Source organism: Myiozetetes cayanensis, unplaced genomic scaffold (genome assembly GCF_022539395.1).
Source record: "Myiozetetes cayanensis isolate MyiCay16 unplaced genomic scaffold, myiCay2020 scf30, whole genome shotgun sequence".
Classification (NCBI taxonomy): domain Eukaryota; kingdom Metazoa; phylum Chordata; class Aves; order Passeriformes; family Tyrannidae; genus Myiozetetes; species Myiozetetes cayanensis.
This window is the reverse complement of record NW_026087522.1, coordinates 1,378,917-1,401,577: the sequence shown is the minus strand read 5'-3', so window position 1 is coordinate 1,401,577 and position 22,661 is coordinate 1,378,917. Positions and strand designations below refer to the sequence as shown.

The following is a 22,661-nucleotide window of genomic DNA, read 5'->3' as shown; positions in this document are numbered from 1 at the left end:
AACAAAGTTTTGATGCTGCTTTACCCACAGCCCAGGCGGTGTTTTTGTCTATAAATGTGAAATAAATTTAACCACAGCCACATTCTCCTTGCAGGACCCAAAGCAGAGCCTGTGCTGCTGCTCCCACCTCTGCACCGGGGATGTCTCTCTTTTTAATCCAAATAATCCACACAACAACTGAAATGCAACTTCACAGCATTTATTCACATAATGACCCAAGCAGAGACCACGTGAAGAGGAGCTGGGTTTGACCCGGCTTTGAAACCTTATTGTGGATTTTTTTTTAATCCATTTGGGTTTTAAACCTTTCTTCTTCCTTCCCCTTCCATCAGGTTTTCCTGCAAACACACATTATGTTCCTGTAAATAGACATCATATTCCTATAAACACATTATATTCCTGTAAATAGACATTATATTCCTATAAACACATTATATTCTATAAACACACATCATATTCCTGTAAACATCACGTTCCTGTAAAAAAACACCCACACTAAATTCTTGTTTTAAAGAGCAGGAATAACTGGGATGGTGGAATTTTGGAGGATCCCACGCTGTGAGGTGGCCTGGAAGGAGGATTAAGAGTGCCTGACACTCAGAATGGCCCTTTCCAGCCCCAAAAATGAGTGACCAGCACGGTGAATATTTATTTCTGTTGCTTCTCAGAGTTTGGGTTTTGGGGGGAGAGATGAACTGGGGGAAAATGTTATTTATTTATTTATTTATTTTAATCCCCTGAGGTGCCTCAGTGAGGTGTGTTTTGCTTTGTGCTCCCTCCCAGCTCCTCCAGGAAAATGATGGGGGTAAATTTGGGTGGGTTTTCCAGAGGGTGGATCATTTCCAGCCACTCCCCTTTGCCTGCAGGATATCCCTGGAGCAACTGCAGGGATGTGTTGGAAAAGCTGCCTCTGAGAAGGTTTAATTTGTTCTCAGGGTCATTAAGGAGCAAGAAATAAGAAGTTTCTGAGCAACCCTAAGGGTTTTTTCCCTCGTTGTTGGTTGTCCCTTCAGCTCTGCAAAGACAGGACAGGTTTCCTTCAGTGAGGACTGATTTCAAATATCCTGGTTGTCATTACTCTGCTATATATTTATATTTTTTTTTGCCTAACCTTGTCTCTTGCAGTAAAAAAAAACCACCTAAACCAACTAAATTATTGTTGCTGGCCCTTCAATCTGCAGGTAGCCACACAGGGACCACCACTCCAATACATGTTCAGTACAAACAGGGTTTAAATGACCTAAAATAATACTTATTTAGGCGGTTTCCACCTGAAAATCCAGTGGGATTCAGACTCTTGCTTTGTTATTATTGAGTTGATGAGCCTGTTTCGGGCCAGGCTCCTCCAGGAAAGGATGGGGAGCGTTTCAAGCACTCAAAACTTCAGCTCTTGGCCTTTAAATCTGAAGCAGGGATTGAGTGGTGCAGCTTTTAGGCTGTCTCAGGGACACTCCCCAGGAAAGGGCGACCATCTGGCCAGGCCAAGGTGTTTCTGTGTTAATTAAAGAGTGTTTTTTTTTTACAGAGCCCTCGTTGTGTGGCAGGGAACTTGCAGGAGGAGGAGGAGGAGGAGCAGCAGTGCTGTCAGTGCTGTCAGTGCTGTCACTGCTTTAGAGCATCTGCTGGAAAATGCATTTCCCAGCCTGGGGGATTTGGGGAGCAGCAGCTTCCATCTGCTGGATCCTGCAGCTGGCAGGGATTCCTTTGAAGCTGAGCAGCTGTGAGAGCCCTGGGTTAAGGCAGAGTGTGCTCAGCTTTGGTTTGGTTTTAATGCAGGGAGTTAAAGCCTCTGCCACAACAATGATGTGTCCCTGCCCCCGGAGGGACTTGGGAATGGTGCAGGTCTTAGGAACAAGAGGATCTTTTAAGTCCCTTCCACCCCAAACCCTCCTGGGATCCTTCAATAAGGGCAGAGCCAGCGTTGCCTCATGAGAACTAAACTCACACCCCTCTCCCTCCTCGTCCTCCAGCACCTTTTTTTCCTCTTCCCTCCTGTGTTTTCCCCTGATTTTCCCCTGGTGGTAAAAGAAGAAGTGTGTCACTCACCACTGCTTCCTCCAGATCCCTGAGCCTGGAATGCTGGGCTGATCCAGGGCACTCGGACTGCTGCACCTCCCCCAGTCTCTCCAGTTCCTTTGCAATCTGGAGTGGGAAGTGGCACAGCCTTCAGGAGAGGAGATTTTGCTGCCAAAGCAACTCCTAGCCCAGTTAACAGGTGAAGATGGAACTGTTCCACTGCACGACTAAAATTCACCTTTTTCCCCCCCTCAGGGCTGCAGCAGCTGAAAACAGGGATGCTGGAAGGGATGCTGGGAGGGACTGGACGTGAAGTGTTGGCAAGGATGGGCAAACCACTGATGGACAGAACCTTCCACAGGTGCTTTGTTATTTAATTCCTGACCATCCACCACGGGGCAGTTGCCAGAATTTTAAGGGGGGGGAGGGGGTGAATGTGCCCATGAAACAGCCTCATCAGAACATTGGCTGGAAATTAGGGAGAGGATGAAACCAGGTTTAACCTGGCCCTCAAGCCTCCATCTCTCCCTTGGAGGTGGCTGCCCAAGGTCTTTAAAGGTTGCTGGTTGTTTTTTATGTGCCAGGCTGTTAAATACCAATTATTTTCCAATTACTGCTTAAAAATCTGTGGGTGTTTATGCACAAATCTCTGTTTTCCAGCCCAGAACCCACCTGTTGGAATGAGCTCTCAGTGCTCCTCTTCCCTCCTGGCTGCAGCCCGAAGGACCAGTGCTGAGCCAGGCACATTCCCACCCACAGCACCACCAGCAGGACACTGGCAAAGGTTTGCTTGGACTTCTCCATCCTGGGAATTAAAAAAAAAAAAAAGGCATTTTTCTCATCATAAAGGCGTCACAGCTCCATTTTTACCCTGCAGAATGATGGAAATGCTGCATTTCTGGATTCCTGGATTGCTGTCAGGCTCTTACCTGCTGTCCAAGAGGGGTTGTGGAGCAACTTCAGCTCTTCTCAGATGGAAAACATCCTGTGACTGTGGCTGCCACCTCACTTTTATACACCAACCCCCTCCCAGCAGGTGCCTTCATCTAATCCTGCCTCCCAGGCTGTGATTTTGGTGTTAAAATGACTAAAACCCATAATTGGAGCCCCCCCACCCTGTGTAGCTGTTAAATTCAGCTGTTTTCTCGAAGAGCCATAAAAGTAACAGCCTGTAAATCTGACATCCAGAGCCAGCTGAGTGCTGGGAAATGCAGGAGCTTTTGCTGCCAGTGGCTCCTGATGTCGAGGGAGGAGTTCTTGGGTTTGCTGAGGACCTGAGATGGGTGAGGAATCCGGGCTTTAGGAATCCCAGGATGGTTTGTGTTGGGAGGGATGTTAAAACTCAGCCAGTGCCACCAGGCTGGAGCGACCTGGGCTAGGGGGGTTGAAATGAGAAGAACTTTAAGGTCCCTTCCAACCCACACCACTCCATGTTCTTTATTCCTTGGAGTTGGTGCAGAGTGAGAGCTCTTTGCATGAATGGTATTGTTTGGGTTTGGTTTTTTCTTTGTTTTATTTAATTTTTTCACCCACCTGGCAGCCCTTCTGCCTTGCTCTGAACTGTTCTGGTGCCACTTGAAGTGTCTCATGTCCACTGTTCTCCAAACATCCCCCATTCCGGCTCCCACGGCCTCTCAGAGCTCTGAAGGGATTAACAGTAATTTAATAAGTAAATAATTTAAGGAGGATTTAGTGACTCTCAGCAAAAAGAGTCATTCTTCCTGCTCTAATGCCCCTCCTACTCATGGCCAGAGAGCAGCCAGCATTTAACTCCAGCTGATGGAACTGCTCAAGCTGTGAAAATAGTTGGTTTAGGGCTGGTTATAATTAGGGTTATTTAGAGGTAAACAGAAGATTTTGGAGCTGCCAGGGCTCCAAGGGCAGCACTTTCTGTGCTCTGGGGAGGGAAATCTTCCTGCCAGTCCTCTTTGGTACCTGCATGGAAGTCAAGGACTTGGCCATGGCCTAAAGGGGCTCCAGGAGAGCTGGAGAGGGATTTGGGATAAGGGATAGAGGGACAGGACCCAGGGAATGGCTTGTTTGTACAGTCAGTTTATCAATCTGAAATCACAATTACAGGCCAAAGTCAAGGACAATTTTTTGCCTGTGCTGCAGCATTTCAGAGGATTCAGTAAGATTTTTTTTTGCATTTCCTTTTTAAGGAGGTTTTGTGAAAATTCCCTAAATTAATGTATCAGAACCACTGCAGCAACCCCCCCAAGGTACATTTGTTTTTCTCCAGCAAAGTTTATGCTCAAACCCAACAATTCCTGCTGTCAGGTAAGACTGGGTTGTTTATTTAAATGAAGACAACCAAGCCACTTTCCTCTTTCACACTTTTATTAATGCAACTTAAATGAGGCTGGAATTTCTGCCCCTCTTTGGGCTCCTCATCCAGCTCTGCCATAGCAAAAGAGGTACCTTAAATTCAGCTGTGAATGACGATGCCACGTGCTGTGATTAATCAACAGTGCTCCCAGTGAAAGTTCCAATAGATTTTTTTTTTATACACAGTGATTATGAAAATAGAGTATTCCCCCCCCCATACAATATTCAATATTTTACTTCTGCCAGCTACAAAATAACGACAAAGAAAAAAATAATTCATTTATTTCTCTAGCCCTAGGAATCTTCTCCTACTGCAACACACACACACATCACCCCCCACTGAAAGCCTTGAGGGGGGAAGAGAGGACTCCAAAAATCACACTGAAATATTTCCCTTCAACCTCTGGGTCACTGGGGTGGTGTCCTAGAGCCTGATCCAGAGGGATCTGGAGGAAATAATCCCAGTTGTGAAGCACATGAGCCCGGGATTTTGAGTCCTGGGAAGTTCATGTCACACTGAGTCAAACCAACTTGGAAATAAGGGAGAATCCTGCAATTACCCCCTCCTCCCCCCTCAAACCAATCACCTCCTGATCCAAAATAATCACTGATCTCCCCAGACTGGTGGCAAAGCAGCATTTTTGGAACAACACAGACTGAGACAACAAAGACTTGAGGACAGGAGATTGCACTGCAAAGTGAGAGACAACCAAACCACTGTCACACTCCCCAGGCTTTGGGATCCACTGCCCCTTCCTGTGGATCTGCCCTGTAACAGCTGGATTTCCTTAGGATTCAAGGTGAGTTTCAACTTTGGGGTGGTTGAAGCATCTGAGGTAAGTTCTTTGATGCACCTTTATTTTTATTTATTTTTTTTTTTGGTATCGTTTCTTCCTGTGCTTTTTTGATTGTGTCTGAAAGAAGTGTTAGTTGAGAACTACACTGAGCCTGCAGCTCAGAGGCTCCTGCCCTGCACAGCTCACACAAAAACCAGCTCTCCCTGCTTTTTTTTTCCCCACAGGTGAAGGAAGTGTGGATGGAAGGGGCAAGATGCTTTTACAGCCACTTTTAAGCAGCCCAAAGTGGGTCTGGCTGGGCCAAGGGATGATGCTGATGCTTTAAAGGAATATTTGCATAGTACACCGAGGGGAAAGAGGGCTATTTCTTCATCTGCTGAAGGGATGAGATGAGGGGGGAGCAGGTGCTGTGGCCCCAGAGCTTCCCTCTGTGTTTCCCTCTGGGCACTGAATTCCCAACAAAGAAGGGAAAAGCTCCAGGAACTCCAGGCTGGAGTGGCCAGGCCATGTGGAAGCAGGGGAACTCTTCTTCCCATCTGTGATTGATTGATTGATTGATAGTGCAATTTCACACTCATTTGGAGAGGATTAACCAAGACATGCCATTTCTGCCCAGGGATGTTCCAGGGGTGACTCAATCCAGGGTGTGGGCAGGTCCCTGCAGGGCAGCAGCTTCCTCTGCACGTCTGAGGTGATAAAGCTGCTCTAAACCTGCACTCAGACACAATTTCTGACCTCTGAGAACAGTTCCCCACTGTTTCCACCCCAGCAGAGAGCTGAACACATCCTGTGGGCACCTGTGTGAGCACCCCCTGGCACTGACACCCTGCAGGAATGAAGACACTGACTGTAAATACACTTGCCTACCTGTAAACCTGGACTGTGTTTGCTACTCTACAGGAATAACATTTTCTATTCATATTGCAGCTACAGGTTTAATAAATAGAATTGCATATATTGTGCTTTATAAATTAAAATGCATTCCAAAGTGAGGCAATGCTGAACAATGAAAGTCTTGAACCCTCTCCCCCTCCAAAGCCAGCCCCTTTCCTCACACACTCTGTTCACAAAGGCAGAAACTCTCTGTTTCCACCTCTGAAACAAAAATTCCCTCCCCCAGAAGTGAGCAGGAAGAGTCTACTTAGGCACTACTGCAAATGGAAGTTGTCTAACAACCATTACTTCTAACTCAGGAAGGGGAGGAGGTGAAGAAAGTCACGACAAACGTTCCGATTCCTTCCTCGACGAGGTGTTCTCTTCCCTATCTGACGCTCTGGGACATGTGCAGGGGGGTCAGCATCTCTTCAAAGATGGCTCCTTTCACGTTAGAGCCCCTCAAATTGGCTTCCTGCAGGTCACAACCCGAGAGGTCACAATTCTGAAGGGCAAAAACAAAAAGAAGTGTCGATGGAATGCACCCAGAACTCTGTTCGAAGCTTTACTTGGAGCACATTTACCTTAACTCTGCTCTAGCCTGAAGCTGGAGAGGTCAGCCAAAAGCCAGCAACCCCCAAATTTACCAGCTGACTGCAGGATCTGAAGGAACAGGGTGTAAAATGAATCCCAACTCACTTCCAGGTCAGTTCCTGCCAACGTTGCTCCCCTGAGGTTACAGTTCTTTAGTTTGGCGTTTTTCAGCGTTGCCACTCGCAGGTTGATTCCTGTCATCTGACTGCCCTCCATGTCCACTCCCTTCAGGTTGGCACCTGGAACACACACACACAGAAAGGAGTTCTGTGAGGGGAAAAAAAGGGGGAGAAACACAGCAGCTCCACCCTGGTGCTGCCTCAGAGCTGTGTGACTGGGAGGAGGACACGAGGTGGTCACACACTCAGCCCTGCTCAGGGTGGCACCAACCACAGCTGGACCTTTCCTGGTCCATGTAAATGCACAAACACAGGCTTCAGTTGGCACAGGTTCACAGGGAAAAGACTTCTCACCTTCCAGATTAGCCTTCAGGCCTGAGGGGTCCTCGAAGTTGCAGCCTTTGAGGGACGCTCCCTCGGCGTTGGAGCAGAGCATCTTCACCCCCTGCAGGTTGGCACACTGGCACGGACAGCAGGCAGTGAGAGCCAGCAGAGCGACACCAAACCCAATCAAAACAACATCTGAATAACACTGAACCACTGGGAGTGGGTCTGGGAGTGAATCCCATCAAATCATTACTGAGAGGAAGCCTAAAAGCTTTGGTAAATGGAACAACTCTAGGATATGTGCAAGAACTGGGCGTTTTCCACCGCTCTGTTTGTCCCAGCTCCTGTTTGGTGACACCAGCCCGGCCCTCCCAAAGCTGCAGCAGCTCTTACATCCAGCACAGAGCCTGACAGGTCAGCCCTCTCCAGGTTGGCACAGCACAGGTTGGCGTGGGCCAGGTTGCAGCGGCTCAGATTGGCCATCTTGAAGTTGATGTAGCGAAGATCCAGGCGGGAAAGATCCGCTCCGCTGAAATTCAGGCCCTGGAAAGCCCAAGGAATAAACCCCATCCCAAAAAACACAGGGTTACAGAAGGGAAGGGGGGAGTAGGTCAGGACACAAAGTTAAGGGCTGGGATGGAATTCCCAGAGAAGCTGTCACTGGATCCCTGGAAGTGTCCAAGGCCAGGCTGGAGCAACCTGGACTAGTGGGAGGTGTCCCTGCCCATGGCAGGGGGTGGAATGAGAAGCTTTAAGGTCCCTCCCAACCCAACCCATGACTCTATCCAGATAAAAACACACAAGACCATTTATTCTGCTACTCAAGACCAATGAAATATAAATGCAAAGCTGTCAAGAATTGTCCTGGGTTTATTTTACATTTCAACCAACTGCTCCTCCAGGAAAAGCTTCCCCCTAGAGCAGCAATGCAGCCCAAGCCACCCACAGAGGGACAGCACGAGGGGCAGTGGTTTTAAGCTAAAAGAGGGAGGTGTGGATGAGATGTTGGGAAGGAATTCCCAGTTTTTTGTTAGGAAGGGGAATGTATCCTCACCTGACAGCGCAGCTCGGACTTGGTGGGCGTTGCCAGCAGGAACCGGACAAACTCCTTCCGGGAGATGGGAGAGTGATCCTCAGCTGGCTGGGAATTCTGTTGGGAATGTTGTTCAACAGCTGACACAGACAGCACTAAATTACACATCCCCTGGAAGAGCAGGGCAGGTGCATTCAGGTGTTCAAACCAATTACCTTAATGGCTACTTCGAGGTGTTCGATTAGCGAGTCGATACCAAAAAACCTGGCTTCCTCCAGGACCCCTGGAAACCAAGAGTTTGTTATTTCCAGGGAACTGGGAATCCAGAAATCACCCTTCTCCCTACTGGAGAACAACCACAGACATTGTATTAGGTGTAACTGGGCAGAGGAAAAGCTTGCTTGCAGCTAAAAGGAAAAAAAAACCAAAATTGCTCAGCCAGGATGTTTGAAACACCAGCACTGGGTTAAAGGGATCAACTCCAGAATTCCAGCCAGACATGAATCCAGGATGGAAAACTTTTAGTGCTCCCAAGATAAACAAAGAGCCTGTCTTCATTAAATCAAGCCACCTTCATTAAATGAATCAAGCAACACCTCCATTAAACCAAGCAACGTGGAGCTGCAGCGCTCGAGAATAAATCCCGAGGAAATCAAAACTCCAAAGAAAACCACGGAGATGAGCACACAAAGGTCCCTCTGGCTTCACCTGGAGGGCAAAGCTTAACTCCCAAATAATTCAGAGGTCAGACAGGTAATACCTACCTAGCAAATTAATGCCATCATTTACAATGAGCTGTCCGTGACGTAAATAGTTCAAAATGGGCTCAAAATACTCGGGACTGCGGTCAATTAGGAATGCTCCTCTATGATCCTGCTTGTTCCCCCAAGCATCTGTTTCCACAACATATATATATATATGTGTCATTAAACTGGATAGATTACTATAGAGAATTAAATTTGATATGTTAGCAGAAGAGCATGGGCTTCACTTGCAGAGTTTTATTACCAAAATTCCACATGTTTTGTAAAAGAGGAGTTGAGGGGTGAGGAGGGGGGAAAAATCACCTTAAAATGAAACATTTTCCTGCTCTAAAGAACTGAAATATTTTCTCAAATAGGTAAGAATAAAAGCAGCACTGAGGCTGGAGCCTGATTGTCTCCCAAAGGCTGCCCCTGTGCAGGGTTTGCTCGTGGGCTCCCCTGACCAAACCCGAGCAACACTAACATGAAAACCTAAAATTAAACAAACCAAAAGGGACCCAAAATGCTAACTGTGGGTGGGAGCTGTGTTTTCACTCTGTGAGATGATAAACTTTAGGTGGGCAACAGAGAAACAAGGAGTTATTAAAAGAATAATGCTACGTTCTGCTTTGGTACTTTAATATAGGTTTGATATTTTAGATTCTCAGCTTACCAGTGCATTTTGCCTATTTTGCTAATTTACCACTTAACAAAATTAAAAGTTTATTTCAGTGTACTCACCTTTATCTTTAAACATGTGGGCCAACATGCTGTCAGGTTCTTTGTTAACCAAAGTGCTCCTGGAAGACCAAGGCAGTGCAATTTTATTTTTACATCACACATATAAAACGTTCCAAGAGCTGATTTCTTGCAGAACTGTGGTGGTGACCACAAAACACAGAGGAAGACCTCCCACTTCACAATAAGTTATTTCTCAAGCTCTTCTGCTGCACTGAAATCGAGGTTGTTTTTTGAGACTAAAAGCATTTTTTACCTTGTGGTGGTGAAGTATCTGCCCCCCACATTGAGTGTCAGCCAGTCTGTGTGGGACCCTGTCAGCTCCTCCTGAGCTCTCCCATCAGTCTGAGGATCTACAGGTTGAAAGACACCTTAGGAGTTCTTTATTTAGACTAATTTTTATAATAATTAATAATATATAGTTATAGAATTAATATAACATTCATAGGATATGTTTATAATGAGTTATTATGACACATTAGTAGTTATTAGAAAAAATGTGACTATTTCTTAATTCATCCCCTATGGTGTCTTCTGGAAACACCAGCAAATAAAATCCTGAATTTATATGGAAGCAAAATAAAACCTCTTTCTATTAAACACAAGGGTTTATATATATTTTTCTGTATTTTATATACAAATCTAAGACTTACAGACTTACCAATGAAGGGCTCCCCTTCACAGACAAACAGAACATCATCATCCCTGAGAGACGAGAGGGCAGGGGGGAGAGGAGGAGAAAAAGAAGATTAATCACAATTTCCTGGCCACTTTCAGGTGAATTATAACCAGTGGAACTTCAGTATCTGGTTTTTATCTGAATTTTGCAGGTTCCAGTGGATTGGGACAGACTGACCTCACTAGGGGTTCATCTGCAGCCTCCAAGTAGGGCCCATTTCTGCTCCTCAACTGATTTTTACTAAATAGTTGCTTTTCTGCCCAGTCTGGGGCTGTTCTGTGATGCCAAAGCAATGACAGAATTTGTCCCCTCTCCACAAAAATCCCCATCCCAGGGCTGGCTGGAATGGTAAACACATTGCCCTGGTTAAAAGGCCTCAAATCCACCTTGGATCAAGTTCTGATTAATCGACAGAGAAACGCTCTGAAGTTCAAAACCAGGATTATCTCTTTTTTCTGGAGGGATGAAAGGCCCCTTGGGCACCCAGGCTGGAAATGAGGAATATCTGGTTATTGATTGAGGAGGATTACCAGGCTGGCCTCTTAATCCACCCCCCTGATTTGCCTTTAATTGGCTAATCCTTACCTAATCAAAGCAATGTCATCGATGAGCCCCCCTTTGCCGTTGTAAACACTGGTGGCTTTTATTCCAAGCTTGTTACTGGCCACAGAGAGCAAATCTGAGAGGGTCCCATACACAGCCACCACCTGAGGAGGGGGGAATAAAATCCAGGAAATGGGATTTTAAAAGGCAGGGAACTGGGCTCAGGTTGTTCTGCCACCTCACACCCACCAGGGATAGCAAGATGGTTTATATATCAATATATCTTATATATATAAATATACCTTATATATCAATATATCACATAGATCAGTATGTCTCATATACCAATATATCTTATATATCAATATATCTTAATTATCTTGTATATCAATATATCTTATATATATTAATATATCTTATAGATCAATATCTTATATATATAAATATATCTTATATATATAAATATATCTTATAGATCAATATGTCTCATTTACTAATATATCTTATATATAAATATATCTTATAGATCAATATATCACATAGATCAATATGTCTCATTTACCAATATATCTTATATATCAAAATCTCTTATTTACCAACATCTCTTAATTACCAACATCTCTTATTTACCAACATCTCTTATTTACCAACATCTCTTAATTCCCAACATCTCTTAATTCCCAACATCTCTTAATTACCAACATATCTTACATATTAATATATCTTATTTACCAATATACCTTATATACCAGCAGATTTTATCTACCAATAGATTTTAATATATCTTATATACCAATAGATTTTATCTACCAATAGATTTTAATATATCTTATATACCAGTATATCTTATATCTCAATATCTCTTATTTACCAATATCTCTTATTTACCAACATATCTTAATTACCAACATATCTTACATATTAATATATCTTATTTACCAATATACCTTTTATACCAGTAGATTTTATCTACCAATAGATTTTAATATATCTTATATACCAACAGATTTTATATACCAATAGATTTTAATATATCTTATATACCAGCAGATTTTATCTACCAATAGATTTTAATATATTTTACATACCAATATATTTTATTTTAATATATCTTATATACCAGTGTATCTTATATCTCAATATACCTTACATTGAGGTAGATATTTTACATCTCAATATATCTTGATATATCTTATATATCAATACATGTTATACACCAATATATGCTATATACCAATAGATCTTACAGAGAGAGGAAAATACACGTGGATTTTGACCCAAAACCCAAGCAAACAGACACACTTTGGTGGGAGAACAACTGCCTAAAAATGGGGTGACTTGCCCAGCTCCCAAAACCCAACAGCAGCAGTGACGGGAATGCTGAGTAAGAAGATGACGATCCAGTTTTTTACTCCCCTAAATAGCTGTGGATGGGAAAATCGGGGTCATGGATAAAAACGTTTCGAACTGCAAGGTTCAAACACAGTCACGGCGACTTCTGCGCTCGGGGTGTGGGGGTGGAAAAATCGGGATCGTGAACAGCGTTTAACAGAAATACAGGAGTAAATCACCACTATGGACAACATTTAATAGAAATACAGCATTAAAGTGCAGCCACATCAACCTCTGCGCTCACAGCCCGAGTGGAAACGTCGAGACCGTGGCTTATATATTTAGAACCACACCACCGGGCCACAAATCAACCTTTTTGCACCCCCTGAGAGGATCCCCAGCGAGGTTTTTTAACCATTTAATGCCGTTATTCCCGGGGTCACCCCCATCCCCACAGCGCCGCTCCCGCGGGCTGCCACCGGCAGGCCGCGACCCGTGGAGGACCAGGAGCGTCCCTAACACCTCCTCCCGCCTGAATCTCCTCGTTTTTCCCCTCGGGACCCCCCCGGTCGTGACCCCCAGGCCTGACCTTGCCGTTGCGGGCGCTGCCGTTCACGAACAGCGTCACCCGCCTCATGCTGCGGCCGCCGCAAAACCCGGAAGCGCCGCGCCGTGACTGACGCGACGGGCAGCCAATCAGCGCCGCGCTGCGAGAGTGCCCGCCCAATCAGCGCCGTGAGAGGCGGGGCGAAGCGGCGTTATTTGCATAAAGCGCGGTTTAGCGGCTGTGATTGGCCGCCGCGCGGTCACGTGGGCGCGGCCCGTTGAATGAATGGGTTGAAGACGGTCTTTCCCCCCCCCCCCCGCCTCCAAGCGGTGCTGCGGCTCAACGGACCGTGATGCCTCCGCCAGCGAAAGAGTTCCCACCGATCCCCCCGCTCCACGCCGAGCCCTGCGGACCGCCCCGGTGCGTGGGGGAGACGCGGGAGGGGGGGGCCGCCTCCCGCCAGCCGCGATCCGTGCGGTGCTGCGTGAAGCGGGGGTGGCTTTTTGGTGGGAGCGGAGTCAGGGGGCGGGGGCGCGGAGGGATACGCGGTGGCGCGGCGCGGTTTGAACGCGAGGCGGGACGGGGTGAGGCGGCTTCGTGAGGGGCGCGGGGATGGCGGGGTTGGGTGGGGGTGTGTGGGGGTCTGTCATGGTCCCTGAGGGGCTGGGGGTCGTCCTGCGGTCGGGAGCCTAGGAAGGCGGCACGGAGGAATCGCGGGGTGTCTGAGGGCTGCGAGCGGCGCCGGGGGTGGGGTGCGGGATGGATGCGCTGAGGGGGTACGAGGGCGAGCCCTGAGGGGCTTGGGGGGGGGTGGTACGGGCGGGATTCTACATCGTCGACTTCAAATCCAACGAGCTAACGGCAAAAAAACCCACGAAAAACCAAAACAAACCAGTTCGCCTCTTAAGCTTTCTGTTTAAAACTCAGTTTTTTGTTTTTTGTTTTTGTTTTTAAGTATTATTGGTGTTGTCCTTTCTGCTGGTTTCTTCCTAAGACTTGTCTTCTCTCTCTCTCTCTCTCTCTCTCTGCTGGTACTAATGAGTGTTATAAAAAGTACTATTAAACTGCTTATATTTGTTGCAACACTTGGAGCAAAACAGTTGTCACGGTGTGGTTGTGATTAATGTGCTTTATGCACGTATTTTATCCTCATATGAAGTTTGACAGCTTGAAGTCGTAGCCTTGTGTTCCCTTCCCTGTGTATGTTTATAATTATTGCTTATAATTATTGTTTATATTATGTTTATTATACTGCTTACATTACTGTGCATTCCTCTTTCCACTTCCAGCCCCTCGTGTCCTTTCCCTGTAGCTTTCTGGAGATAAATTTCCCTTTCCACCACACCGTGGAAAAAAAAAACACCTTGCTGGGGGAAAAATGTGGGTTTGGGAGCAGCTTGAGCACGGCAGGGAAAATAACTATAATAATCTGGGGGTTTTTTTTCTTTTTTAATAGGAATCTGTGATTACAGCAGCGAAGGCTGAGTGAATGTTTCTTAAAATAAATCCCAAACAATGCACAGACAATCCAAGAGCCCCCTGAAAGTCAAAGAAAACGAGAGTGGTTGTCTCGAGGAGAAAGACGAGGCCTCTCTCCCTCCACCAAAAGACCAGAAGAGCTGCAAAAGGACTAAATTCCGAGTCGTCAGAGCGTCCAGGAAGGAGAATTTGAGCGATGGGAACCCGCTGTGGCCACCAAAACGTGCCCTGAGCTCCCCCCGAGGCCTCGGGCAGGAGTTGCCCCACCCCGAGGGGGATCCCGGGAGCTGCCGCCTCCCGGGGGCTGCTGTGGGGATGTGGGCACTGATCCCACCTTGCCTGGGCACAGGCAGGAGGAGTTTCCAGGCAGCAGGGCTGGTTCCTTGGGCAGCGATTCCCACGCGACTCCTGAGAGGGGCAATGCTGAAGGAAAAGCTGATTTGGGGCTGTCTGAAGGGCAGAGGGGAAAACCCGTTGATTTTGCTGCTGTGACAATTGCTGAGTTTGGGATTGCTCCCGAGAGCTTCACTGAACGCTGTAAAGGTGAGGCTGCAGTGAGGAAGCACTCCTGTCCTTCCCAGAGGTCATCTCCTCCAAGCTCTTCCCAAAAGTTCCAATTTAGGGCAGATTCAGCTGCTCTGGCCAGGCTTGGATATGCCCAAGGAGCAGACTCTGAGAGGAAGTTGCTATAACATCCTATATTTTATATATATATATATATCACATTTATTGATACACTTACATATTTATATATCACACATGCATACACACATCCAATGCATACACAGGATATCTTATATGTAAAATAACTACCACATTTAACTAAGATTTCTCCTCTATCCCACACAATTAAATGTTCCCTATTTATCTCTCAGCTTCACAAGGGGAGTTGTCAAGACCAGTTCTGCAAATCCTGTGGACAGTTCCTTAACCAGCAATCTGAAAACCAAAAACCAGCCAGCTCCTCACTTGGGATATCAATCAGTTAAATATTAATCTGCTTCAGGAAAACTTCCTGAGCTGAGCAAGATAACTTTGGGTCTTTCCATAAATAGCAGAAACCACTCTTTAAAAAGTTAAAAAAAAAAAAAAAACATTTTGAAGCTGTAGGTATAAAAAAAAGCCTGTCTTCCTCATGTTTTGTTCTTATTGTTTTGGGGTTTTTTAAGCTCTTTTCTTGCCCCCTTTGCAGGGGATTCTCCGAATTTGTTAAAGCTGAGGCGCAGATCGACCATTGGCCTGAGGGGCTCCCCGGAAAACAACACCCTGATCCGGTACCTGGCCCAGCAGAGGAGCAGGAGGCAAAAAGAAGTTTTTACCCAGGTGAGAGTCCTGCCCAAATATCAGTTCAGTTGCCCCCAGGAACCCCCAGGGATGGGGCAATTCCTGGGGGGAATCCATCCCAAGGCACCACCTGAGTTTGCTGACTTGCCTTGGACACGACTTTAGGATGAGGGGATGATGTTCCAGCCTGGAATCTTCTCCATGTGGAGCCTGCTCATGGATTTGAACTTGTCTTACTTTCCTGTGTTTGCCAGGTTTGATTTTTGGGTAGTTAAAGTGTTGCAAGTGAAGTCAATATCAGCACAAGTTTAATCAGACCTCTTGTTAACTTGAACCGTCCCAGGCTGTCAGAAAGCAAATCCTGGACATAGCCCAGAGGAACAGATTATTAAATGCAGTAAAACTTAAAATATTTCTTCATAAAATTCCTTTTTTTTTTGCTTATTCTTACCATACACCTACAACTGCAGGCAGATTAAACACAAGACTTGCTTCTTCTCTCTATTTCTTTTATATCCAAGGACAAATACAAAGTAATAAAACCCATATGGAGGGGCAAAAAAAAAAGAAAAAAGAGTCTGATGAGGGTAATTTTTGTCTTGGCAGATTAGTCCTTTTAAACATGCAAATGTCAGGTCGTTGAAGGACAAGATTGAAACCTTTCAAACATCTTTTGAATCCCTCCAAGAAGCTGAAGGGGAAACTGGGCTGTGCCATGGGGAGGATTCTCAGGAAGGAGGCTCTTGTAAGTTGATTTCATATTCTGGTCAGTGATTTGCCTTAAACATCAGGTCTTCCTTTAGGCTGAAAAGTCAGAAACTAAAGATACTTCATCTAAACCAAAATAATCTTCCTTTGTAAGGCTTGGCATGGGTGTTTTTGGAGGGTTGGTAATGTTACTTTCAAAGTAGATCTAAAAAAAATCCCTGTGTTTTCTTTTCCCTGCCTCAAACATTACCTGGCTATTTGCATCTCTCTTGGTGAAGAAACATAAAACCAGAATTCACTGAAAAAACCTGATGTTTGTCCTTGTGGTTTCTTTGTGGGCTTTGTTTTGTTCTTCACTGATGCAGCTCAGAACAAAGTGCCTCTTAAAAAGGAGCCAAACCTGGAGCAGTGGAGTGAAAAGTTGATGTTGGACAAGAGTGGAGCTGATTTGAAGGAGAACTGCAGGGAAAATGTGACCATGACCAGTAAATCTGACCCCTGGATCTGCAGCATCTTGTCCCCAAACCCAGCTGTGACTCAACCTGCTGCTCCAAAGGTACTCAGAATGAGGAGGAAACTTCTGATTTAGTGATTAAAAGAGCTTTTTCATGCCTTGTATTTTCATTTGTGCTGTCTAATCCTTTTAGGCATTTAGTTTTTGGGGAAAATAAATCCAACTAAAGTGGTGGCTGATTGAGAAGACTCTGAAATCTTTTGTCTGTGGGATTAAAAAACTCCATAATTTGTGCTATTTTAAGAGGCAGCATTTTCAGGTCGTTTTTTATTTCTTTACCACGTGTTGGTGTCTCTATAAATTGATGATATATATTGATACATATATATAAATATATATAAAAAAAAATCTTGTAACTTTTTCTCTAGGAATGGGTCTATGGGCAAAAAGACCTGGGGGTGTTTGAGGAGAGCAAAGCCCTTGTCACCCCACCTGCCACCCCCCAGGGAACAGGGACTGCTGCCTTCAGTGACCTCACCCAGAGCGGCTCCCTGAGGTCCATCCTGAAGAAAAACCCAACGAGGCAACTCCTGGACAGCCCCAAGGTTGGTTTGGTGGTGCCAAGGAGGTACCAACTCCTGCACAGTCTGTAACCACAGTGCTGGTGGAATTCCCAGAGGAGCTGTGGCTGCCCCTGGATCCCTGGAAGTGTCCAAGGCCAGGTTGGAGCATCCTGGGGTAGTGGGAGGTGTCCCTGCCCATGGCAGGGAGTGGGATGAGATGATCTTTAAGGTCCCTCCCAACCCGAACCATTCCAGGATTCTGGATATGATATGAAGGTCTTTGAGTTTGATTCGTTCAACAAACAAGGAAGTTTTTAATCCAAAGGACTGGTTATTAAATGCTGCTCACAGGAAAACTCCTCTTCATTTTTGAGAAGGATATTTTAATTGAATTTGATATTTGATAATTAAATAGTAGTGACTTGTACCGTTTATATTTGACAGGAATACTTGAAGGATGCAGTTGGCAGAGGAGGAGGTGATTCTGTCCCAGTCTCCTACTGTGAAAAAACCTTTGAAGCATCAGACACAGGTCAGGTTCCCACTTTTTTAAACAAAAAATAATCCCATTTTGTTTTTTAAATAGGCAAAGTATCATCTGGGATCACAGAGTTTGGCCTCTTTGCTACATCTGGATGATGATGGGCACTAAACCACCACTGAATTAGCACACAATTAGTGTGGCCTCCCACTGCATGACATGGAAAATCAGATTGCCAAGGCAAATAAAATAAAATCAACCCTCCTAAATAAAATAAAATAAAGTAGCACTAAATCAAATCTGCTACAATTAATCCCACCCCAAAACTTCAGTAATAAAGCTCCACTGAAAATTGTGGATGAACCCACAGGACGTGTCAAGGCGTATTTTGAATATTCAGCCCCATGAAAAAGCCCACTCTGGCACAGCTGCACATCCCCTGAGCTGCTCCTTTATTTTATCCCAACAGACAACACCGACAGTCTGGACTTCAGGACTCCAAAGAAGAAAAAAGTCACTTTTGGGGAAGTTCTGAGCCCTGAAATCTTCGACCAGACGTTGCCTGCAAACACCCCCCTGCGCAGAGGAGCCTCCCCAGGCCTGAGCTCCAGCCCTGCCCCAAGGCCAGGCTTAACTGCACAACCTCCACCCAGGCTGCATTTTGATTGTGATGATGTGAGTTTGTACATCTCTGCTATAATTTATTGGTTAAAAATGTCATTATCTGGCATATTTATAGCTAAAAAATATAATTTTTTTTTCTTTTGGTTTGAAGGAATGTGTTGAGCCTCCCCAACACTTCCTGGAGGCTTCTTGTGCTGTAGAAGACCCTTCACCTGTTGAAAATGCAGAAGGTAACTTCTATTTTTGGCTGTAGGTAATGATTTTGTACCTGAAAATTGAGAGTTGAGGGGGTTTTTTTCTTTGTTTGTTTCTTTTTTGTTTGTTTTGGGTTTGGTTGTTTTTTTTTTTTGGCTGGCTTTTTTTTTATGCAGAGGATATATTTGGGTTGTGCTAAAACTTAAATACTTTCTTCTAAAGCTGCAGGTTTTTCCTGTGGTTTTAGGTTGTTATTTAACCTTGCATTTTCTCTGGAAGTGCCTGATCTAGTCAGGCTTAAATTGGATTTACAGTCTTGATTCTGATATTGTGATTTTGAGCATTTTTAACATCAAACCAACACTAAAAGAACTGAAAGTGGGTTGTGCACATGCATTTATTGAAGCTGTGTATTATTAATCTGTGCTAATTATTTCTTACCACACTCAGGCTTAGTTCTCCTTTATTTTATAAAGCAAGATGTTATATTTTTATCTTGCCATGTTTGATATTCCTCAATAAGTTACTCCTCAAGACAAAGGTGGTTCAAGTGAGTAATATTAGAAATGATGGGGATAAAAAAAATCAACTTTGGCATTGAAATTGAATCAAAATTCATTTTTTTTTCTCATCTATCACAGCACCAACTGACAAACCTGACACGGTAAAAACTCGTTCTTCTGCTAAAAGGAAGGTAAGATGATTTTTTAGCAGTTGTTTGAACTTCTTCAGGCAGAAATGTTATGTTTTTCATTAGAATGCCCTTTTTGCCCAAATAGGGCTCTCTTTACTGTATGAAGACAAGCTGTGAGGTTTCATTTCCACTTGTCTCTACCTTTTATGGCCCCATAAATGAATTTACAGTTTGATTATGATGTTGTTTTATAAAATCCCCCTCAAACTCCCCGTCCCCAACAGCTGAGAGCAGAGTCAGGGCAGGCTGATTGCAGCCCCTCAGGAGCCTCCAGCACCAGGAATGCTGAAAACATGGAAATTCCCAGGAGGAACAAGACCCAGAGACAGAAGAACCCACCCACCTCTGCTCCCAGAAAGACCCAGGTGAGTGGCAGCCACTGCCCTGCTGATTCCTGCCTCTTAGTGAAGAAACTGCAGTTTTCAGAGCTTTGCTTGAACCAAAAACCAGGTCTCGTGTTTGAAAAGAAATCCTTTGAGTTCTCAGGTGGTAGAATGAGGAGGGGAACCTTCCTTTTTTTTTAGGGGAAACAATTGTCCTCCCATCCAAATCCAGCAGTGGTGTCGCTTCTCAATCTTTTCAGAGGACAAGGCAGACAAGCTCTGGCAAAAGAAGAAAGAGAAAAGCCAAAAAACCTTTGTATGGGGAAAGAGAGATGGCTTCTAAGAAACCCCTCCTCAGCCCTATCCCTGAAATCCCAGAGGTTTTCTCTTCTGCCTCATCCCCAGACTCACCAAAGGCACAGTGGCTTTTTTCAGGTAATTTGGTTTTTAGTTTTGTTTTGCTTTGCTCTTTCTGTTCCTTCTCATGTTCTTTTATTCCATAAAAAGCTGTTCCTGGTTATCTTTGTGTATCAGTAACGAGCCCAGGATTATATTTTCTTAATTTAATTGCTCCTGTAACAGTAGAGTCTGGAGGATCTAATAATTAATAATGCCCAACTGGATAAATTTAACTCCTGTTGGACTCCAGTGTAAAGCTGACAAAAAAACACCTCTTTTCTTTGTCTGGGCACTGATATTTTCCCACTCTTGAAAGCTGGTGAGTTGAGCATGACAAATTAAGGGATGTGCAGAACTTTCTGTGGGTTTTTTCCCCACTTTTTCTTTGGAATGGTTGTTTAGAAGGTTAATTTTATGTAAGTAAAACACCACGAAGCTTTTTGCTGTCATAATTAAAAGAGATTTTGTGCATCCCCAGACTTAATTAACCACGTGTGTGTTCTAATTCAGGTGGTGCAGTTGCAGTTAATCCCAAATCCTGGAATGCTGGCCGGGAGCAGGCAGTGGTTGAAGGGCTGGGAGGGAAGAGCATCATCCCTGCAGCTGATGTGAATCCAAGCTCCTGGGACCTGGACATGGCCCCATCCAGGGATGGCACCTTCCAGGTGTCCCTGGAGGCTGCTTGTGGCGCTGCTCAGGAGGTAACCGGGCTGTTTAAGGATCAGGAAAGTCATATTTGGGGGGGGAAAAGAGGGATTGGAACAGCCTGCCTGGAGAGGCCATGGGATCTCCAGCCTTGGAAGAGGTCAGGACTATTTACAGCTTTTTTTTTTACAGGTTTTTGTGGATCACCTTTTGCCTGGATCTAAAAAAAAAAATCAATGAAGAATTATTATTTGTATCCCCCCAGGTTCCAAACGTTGTGCCAGATGCAGAGGGTGGTTTTGGTACACCTTTCCAGCAAGGTGAAGAGGCTGCATGTGAAAATGAAGCAGAAGAGAGTAGTTCCTTGAGAGAAAATGAGCAGCTCCAGGGAAATCTCCTGGAATTTCTGGAACAACAGGCCACCGATGTCCACGAGGGTGCCCACAGAACTCAGTGCCCTCAGCCAGCTTCTCTAAGTGGCAGAAGAAGACGAAGAAGAAGCAGCAGTGCCATCTACTTTCCTCCTGTTGAATCCTTGGAAATAACTGGGACTGACCTCCCAGTCTCATCCTATAACGTGGAGGAAGTTTTGTCTGTTCCCAGAGTTCCCTTCCAGCCTTCCCGGAGCAGGAGCGGCACCAGCGGCGACACCAGAGTGAGGCGCAGCACGAGGCTGAGCAGAGAGGCAGGGAGGGAGGGCCTGGTGTGGATTCAGCTCCCCAGAGACATCCCAAAGGAGCCCCCCCTGGCAGCTGCTGCTCCCAGATCCAGGAGGAGACTCAGCACGTCCAGCCAGGCGGGATTTGGGAATGGTCACCCCGCAGAGCGGGAGCCCAGCCTGCTGTCGGCCCTGGGGAAGGAGAATGAGGACTCTGCTCGTCGTGCTGAGGGTTCTGGCAGAAGGGGGAGGAGGAAAAGTGCACCCACACCCCCAAGAAACATCTTGAGCTCAAAGCCAGCAGAGGAGAATCACAAATCCTGTAAATAAGAGGGACAGAAATAGCACGAAACACTCTGAGGAAGCAGAAATTCCTCTTGAGGTGGCACTCAGCGAGGTTTTATCTCTCTCTGGTTTCCTGAAGTGAAGATCAGTATCAGAGTTTTATGTTCTCTCTCAAGTGCTGTTTTCTCCTCTCTTCCACTTTTAGTTCCTTATTAATTTTTTCTGCATAACTTAGAGCTAATTTTCCTTGTCTTGATGCCTCAAATGCTTGCAGGTCAGACCCGTGGGGAAGGCTGGCTTGGCTCAGAGGGTTGGTCTGGTGCAGCTGTGGCAGGTAATCAAGAGAATAAAAGATTCTTCACTCATGATGAACGTGGAGTTGTGTTTAGTAGTTAAATCACAGTGTAAATTGTGTGTCCTTGCAGCTACAGCTGCTTGAAGTGTTTGCTTCCCATGTGCTTGATCGTTCCTTATAAAGTGCTGTTGAAATCTGTGGTGAATTCTTATTCTAGATTTCAAAAATACACTTCAGAGCCCTCTTGACATTTCCTGCAAATGAGAAAGAAGGAATCCCTGTGCCAGCCTGGAAGAAGTGGCTTTTCTGTGGAACAAAATGCTTTATGTACTTGGCTGCTTTTATAGGGCTTAAAAGCAAACAGAGCAGTTGGATTTTTATGCCTGTTCCTCCCAGGACAAGAACTCCTAAGGCAACTTGAAAGAAACTTTGCCACTTAAAACGTTGTTTAAGTTGTAGAATCCTTGAGGTTGGAAAAGAGCTTTAAGATCATCAAGTCCAGGCCATAAACCACGTCCCCAAAGTGCCACATCTGCGGGTCTTAAATCCCTCCCAGAGCAATTTGCTTGATGTTTTTATGCTGGGATTTGCTTTGGGGGCTTAGATTTTTGGGAGCAGTTTTTGGGCTGGCTGCTGTTGCTGCTGCCAGGAGAGGGCAGGCTGACACGAGCTTTGTGCCTGGGAGGGAGCTGGGAAATAATATCAGAGTGGCCAAACAAACCATTAAAATCTGAAGCTTAAAAAAAAAAAGAAATGGCTCAATTAGTAAGAGCTGCTACTTCTGACTTTCCAAAAAAAAAACCAAACCAAACAAAAAAGCAAAGCAGCAGCTGAGCCGTGGAATTCATCAGGAGAAGTGGAATGATTACGTGTTAAAATAAGAGAGGGCTTTTCTGTGGAGGAGA

At 45.3% G+C, this 22,661-nt stretch overlaps 3 protein-coding genes across 4 annotated transcripts; 1 reads left to right on the top strand and 2 right to left on the bottom strand.

Annotated features, from left to right (window-relative positions):
• Positions 1-299: 299 nt before the first annotated feature.
• Positions 300-3,574, bottom strand: GNRH1 (gonadotropin releasing hormone 1). The gene is made up of 4 exons (XM_050325777.1): positions 3,550-3,574; positions 2,689-2,821; positions 2,047-2,142; positions 300-338 (listed from the first exon to the last, which is right to left on the bottom strand). Exons 2-4 carry the CDS (start codon positions 2,818-2,820, stop codon positions 300-302), a joined length of 267 nt encoding a protein of 88 aa, XP_050181734.1. The 5' UTR covers position 2,821; positions 3,550-3,574.
• Positions 3,575-5,203: 1,629 nt separating this feature from the next.
• KCTD9 (potassium channel tetramerization domain containing 9) lies at positions 5,204-12,791 on the bottom strand. Of its 2 annotated transcripts, XM_050325930.1 has the most exons (12): positions 12,712-12,791; positions 10,833-10,954; positions 10,230-10,273; positions 9,825-9,921; positions 9,572-9,630; positions 8,852-8,980; positions 8,303-8,370; positions 8,109-8,204; positions 7,448-7,597; positions 7,082-7,187; positions 6,714-6,847; positions 5,204-6,519 (listed from the first exon to the last, which is right to left on the bottom strand). In XM_050325930.1, the coding sequence occupies exons 1-12, from the start codon at positions 12,757-12,759 to the stop codon at positions 6,403-6,405; spliced, it is 1,170 nt and encodes a 389-aa protein (XP_050181887.1). In that variant the 5' UTR covers positions 12,760-12,791; the 3' UTR covers positions 5,204-6,402. The 2 variants fall into 2 exon arrangements, with proteins under 2 accessions (XP_050181887.1, XP_050181888.1); XM_050325931.1 differs by lacking the exon at positions 8,852-8,980.
• Positions 12,792-12,981: 190 nt separating this feature from the next.
• Positions 12,982-21,764, top strand: CDCA2 (cell division cycle associated 2). The gene is given in 15 exon segments (XM_050325792.1): positions 12,982-13,089; positions 14,126-14,455; positions 14,458-14,691; positions 15,341-15,471; positions 16,039-16,177; positions 16,506-16,696; positions 17,023-17,199; positions 17,602-17,689; positions 18,108-18,313; positions 18,414-18,492; positions 19,099-19,151; positions 19,376-19,516; positions 19,735-19,909; positions 20,384-20,574; positions 20,784-21,764. Coding segments are annotated over 14 exon segments (2,799 nt in total). The 5' UTR covers positions 12,982-13,089; positions 14,126-14,184; the 3' UTR covers positions 21,507-21,764.
• The last annotated feature ends 897 nt before the right edge of the window (positions 21,765-22,661 follow it).

What these genes read in the sequence shown, in the direction of transcription:
- KCTD9 (XM_050325930.1), bottom strand. Translation starts at nt 12,759, where the DNA reads ATGAGGCGGGTGACGCTGTTCGTGAACGGCAGCGCCCGCAACGGCAAG. An exon ending in TGAAGGGGAGCCCTTCATTG is followed by an intron (nt 9,922 to 10,229) that starts GTAAGTCTGTAA and finishes TTCAACCTGTAG; the next exon opens with ATCCTCAGACTGATGGGAGA. An exon ending in ACCTCGAAGTAGCCATTAAG is followed by an intron (nt 8,205 to 8,302) that starts GTAATTGGTTTG and finishes CATTCCCAACAG; the next exon opens with AATTCCCAGCCAGCTGAGGA.
- GNRH1 (XM_050325777.1), bottom strand. Translation starts at nt 2,820, where the DNA reads ATGGAGAAGTCCAAGCAAACCTTTGCCAGTGTCCTGCTGGTGGTGCTG. An exon ending in CTGAGAGCTCATTCCAACAG is followed by an intron (nt 2,143 to 2,688) that starts GTGGGTTCTGGG and finishes TTCCCACTCCAG; the next exon opens with ATTGCAAAGGAACTGGAGAG. An exon ending in GGGATCTGGAGGAAGCAGTG is followed by an intron (nt 339 to 2,046) that starts GTGAGTGACACA and finishes GTGTGTTTGCAG; the next exon opens with GAAAACCTGATGGAAGGGGA.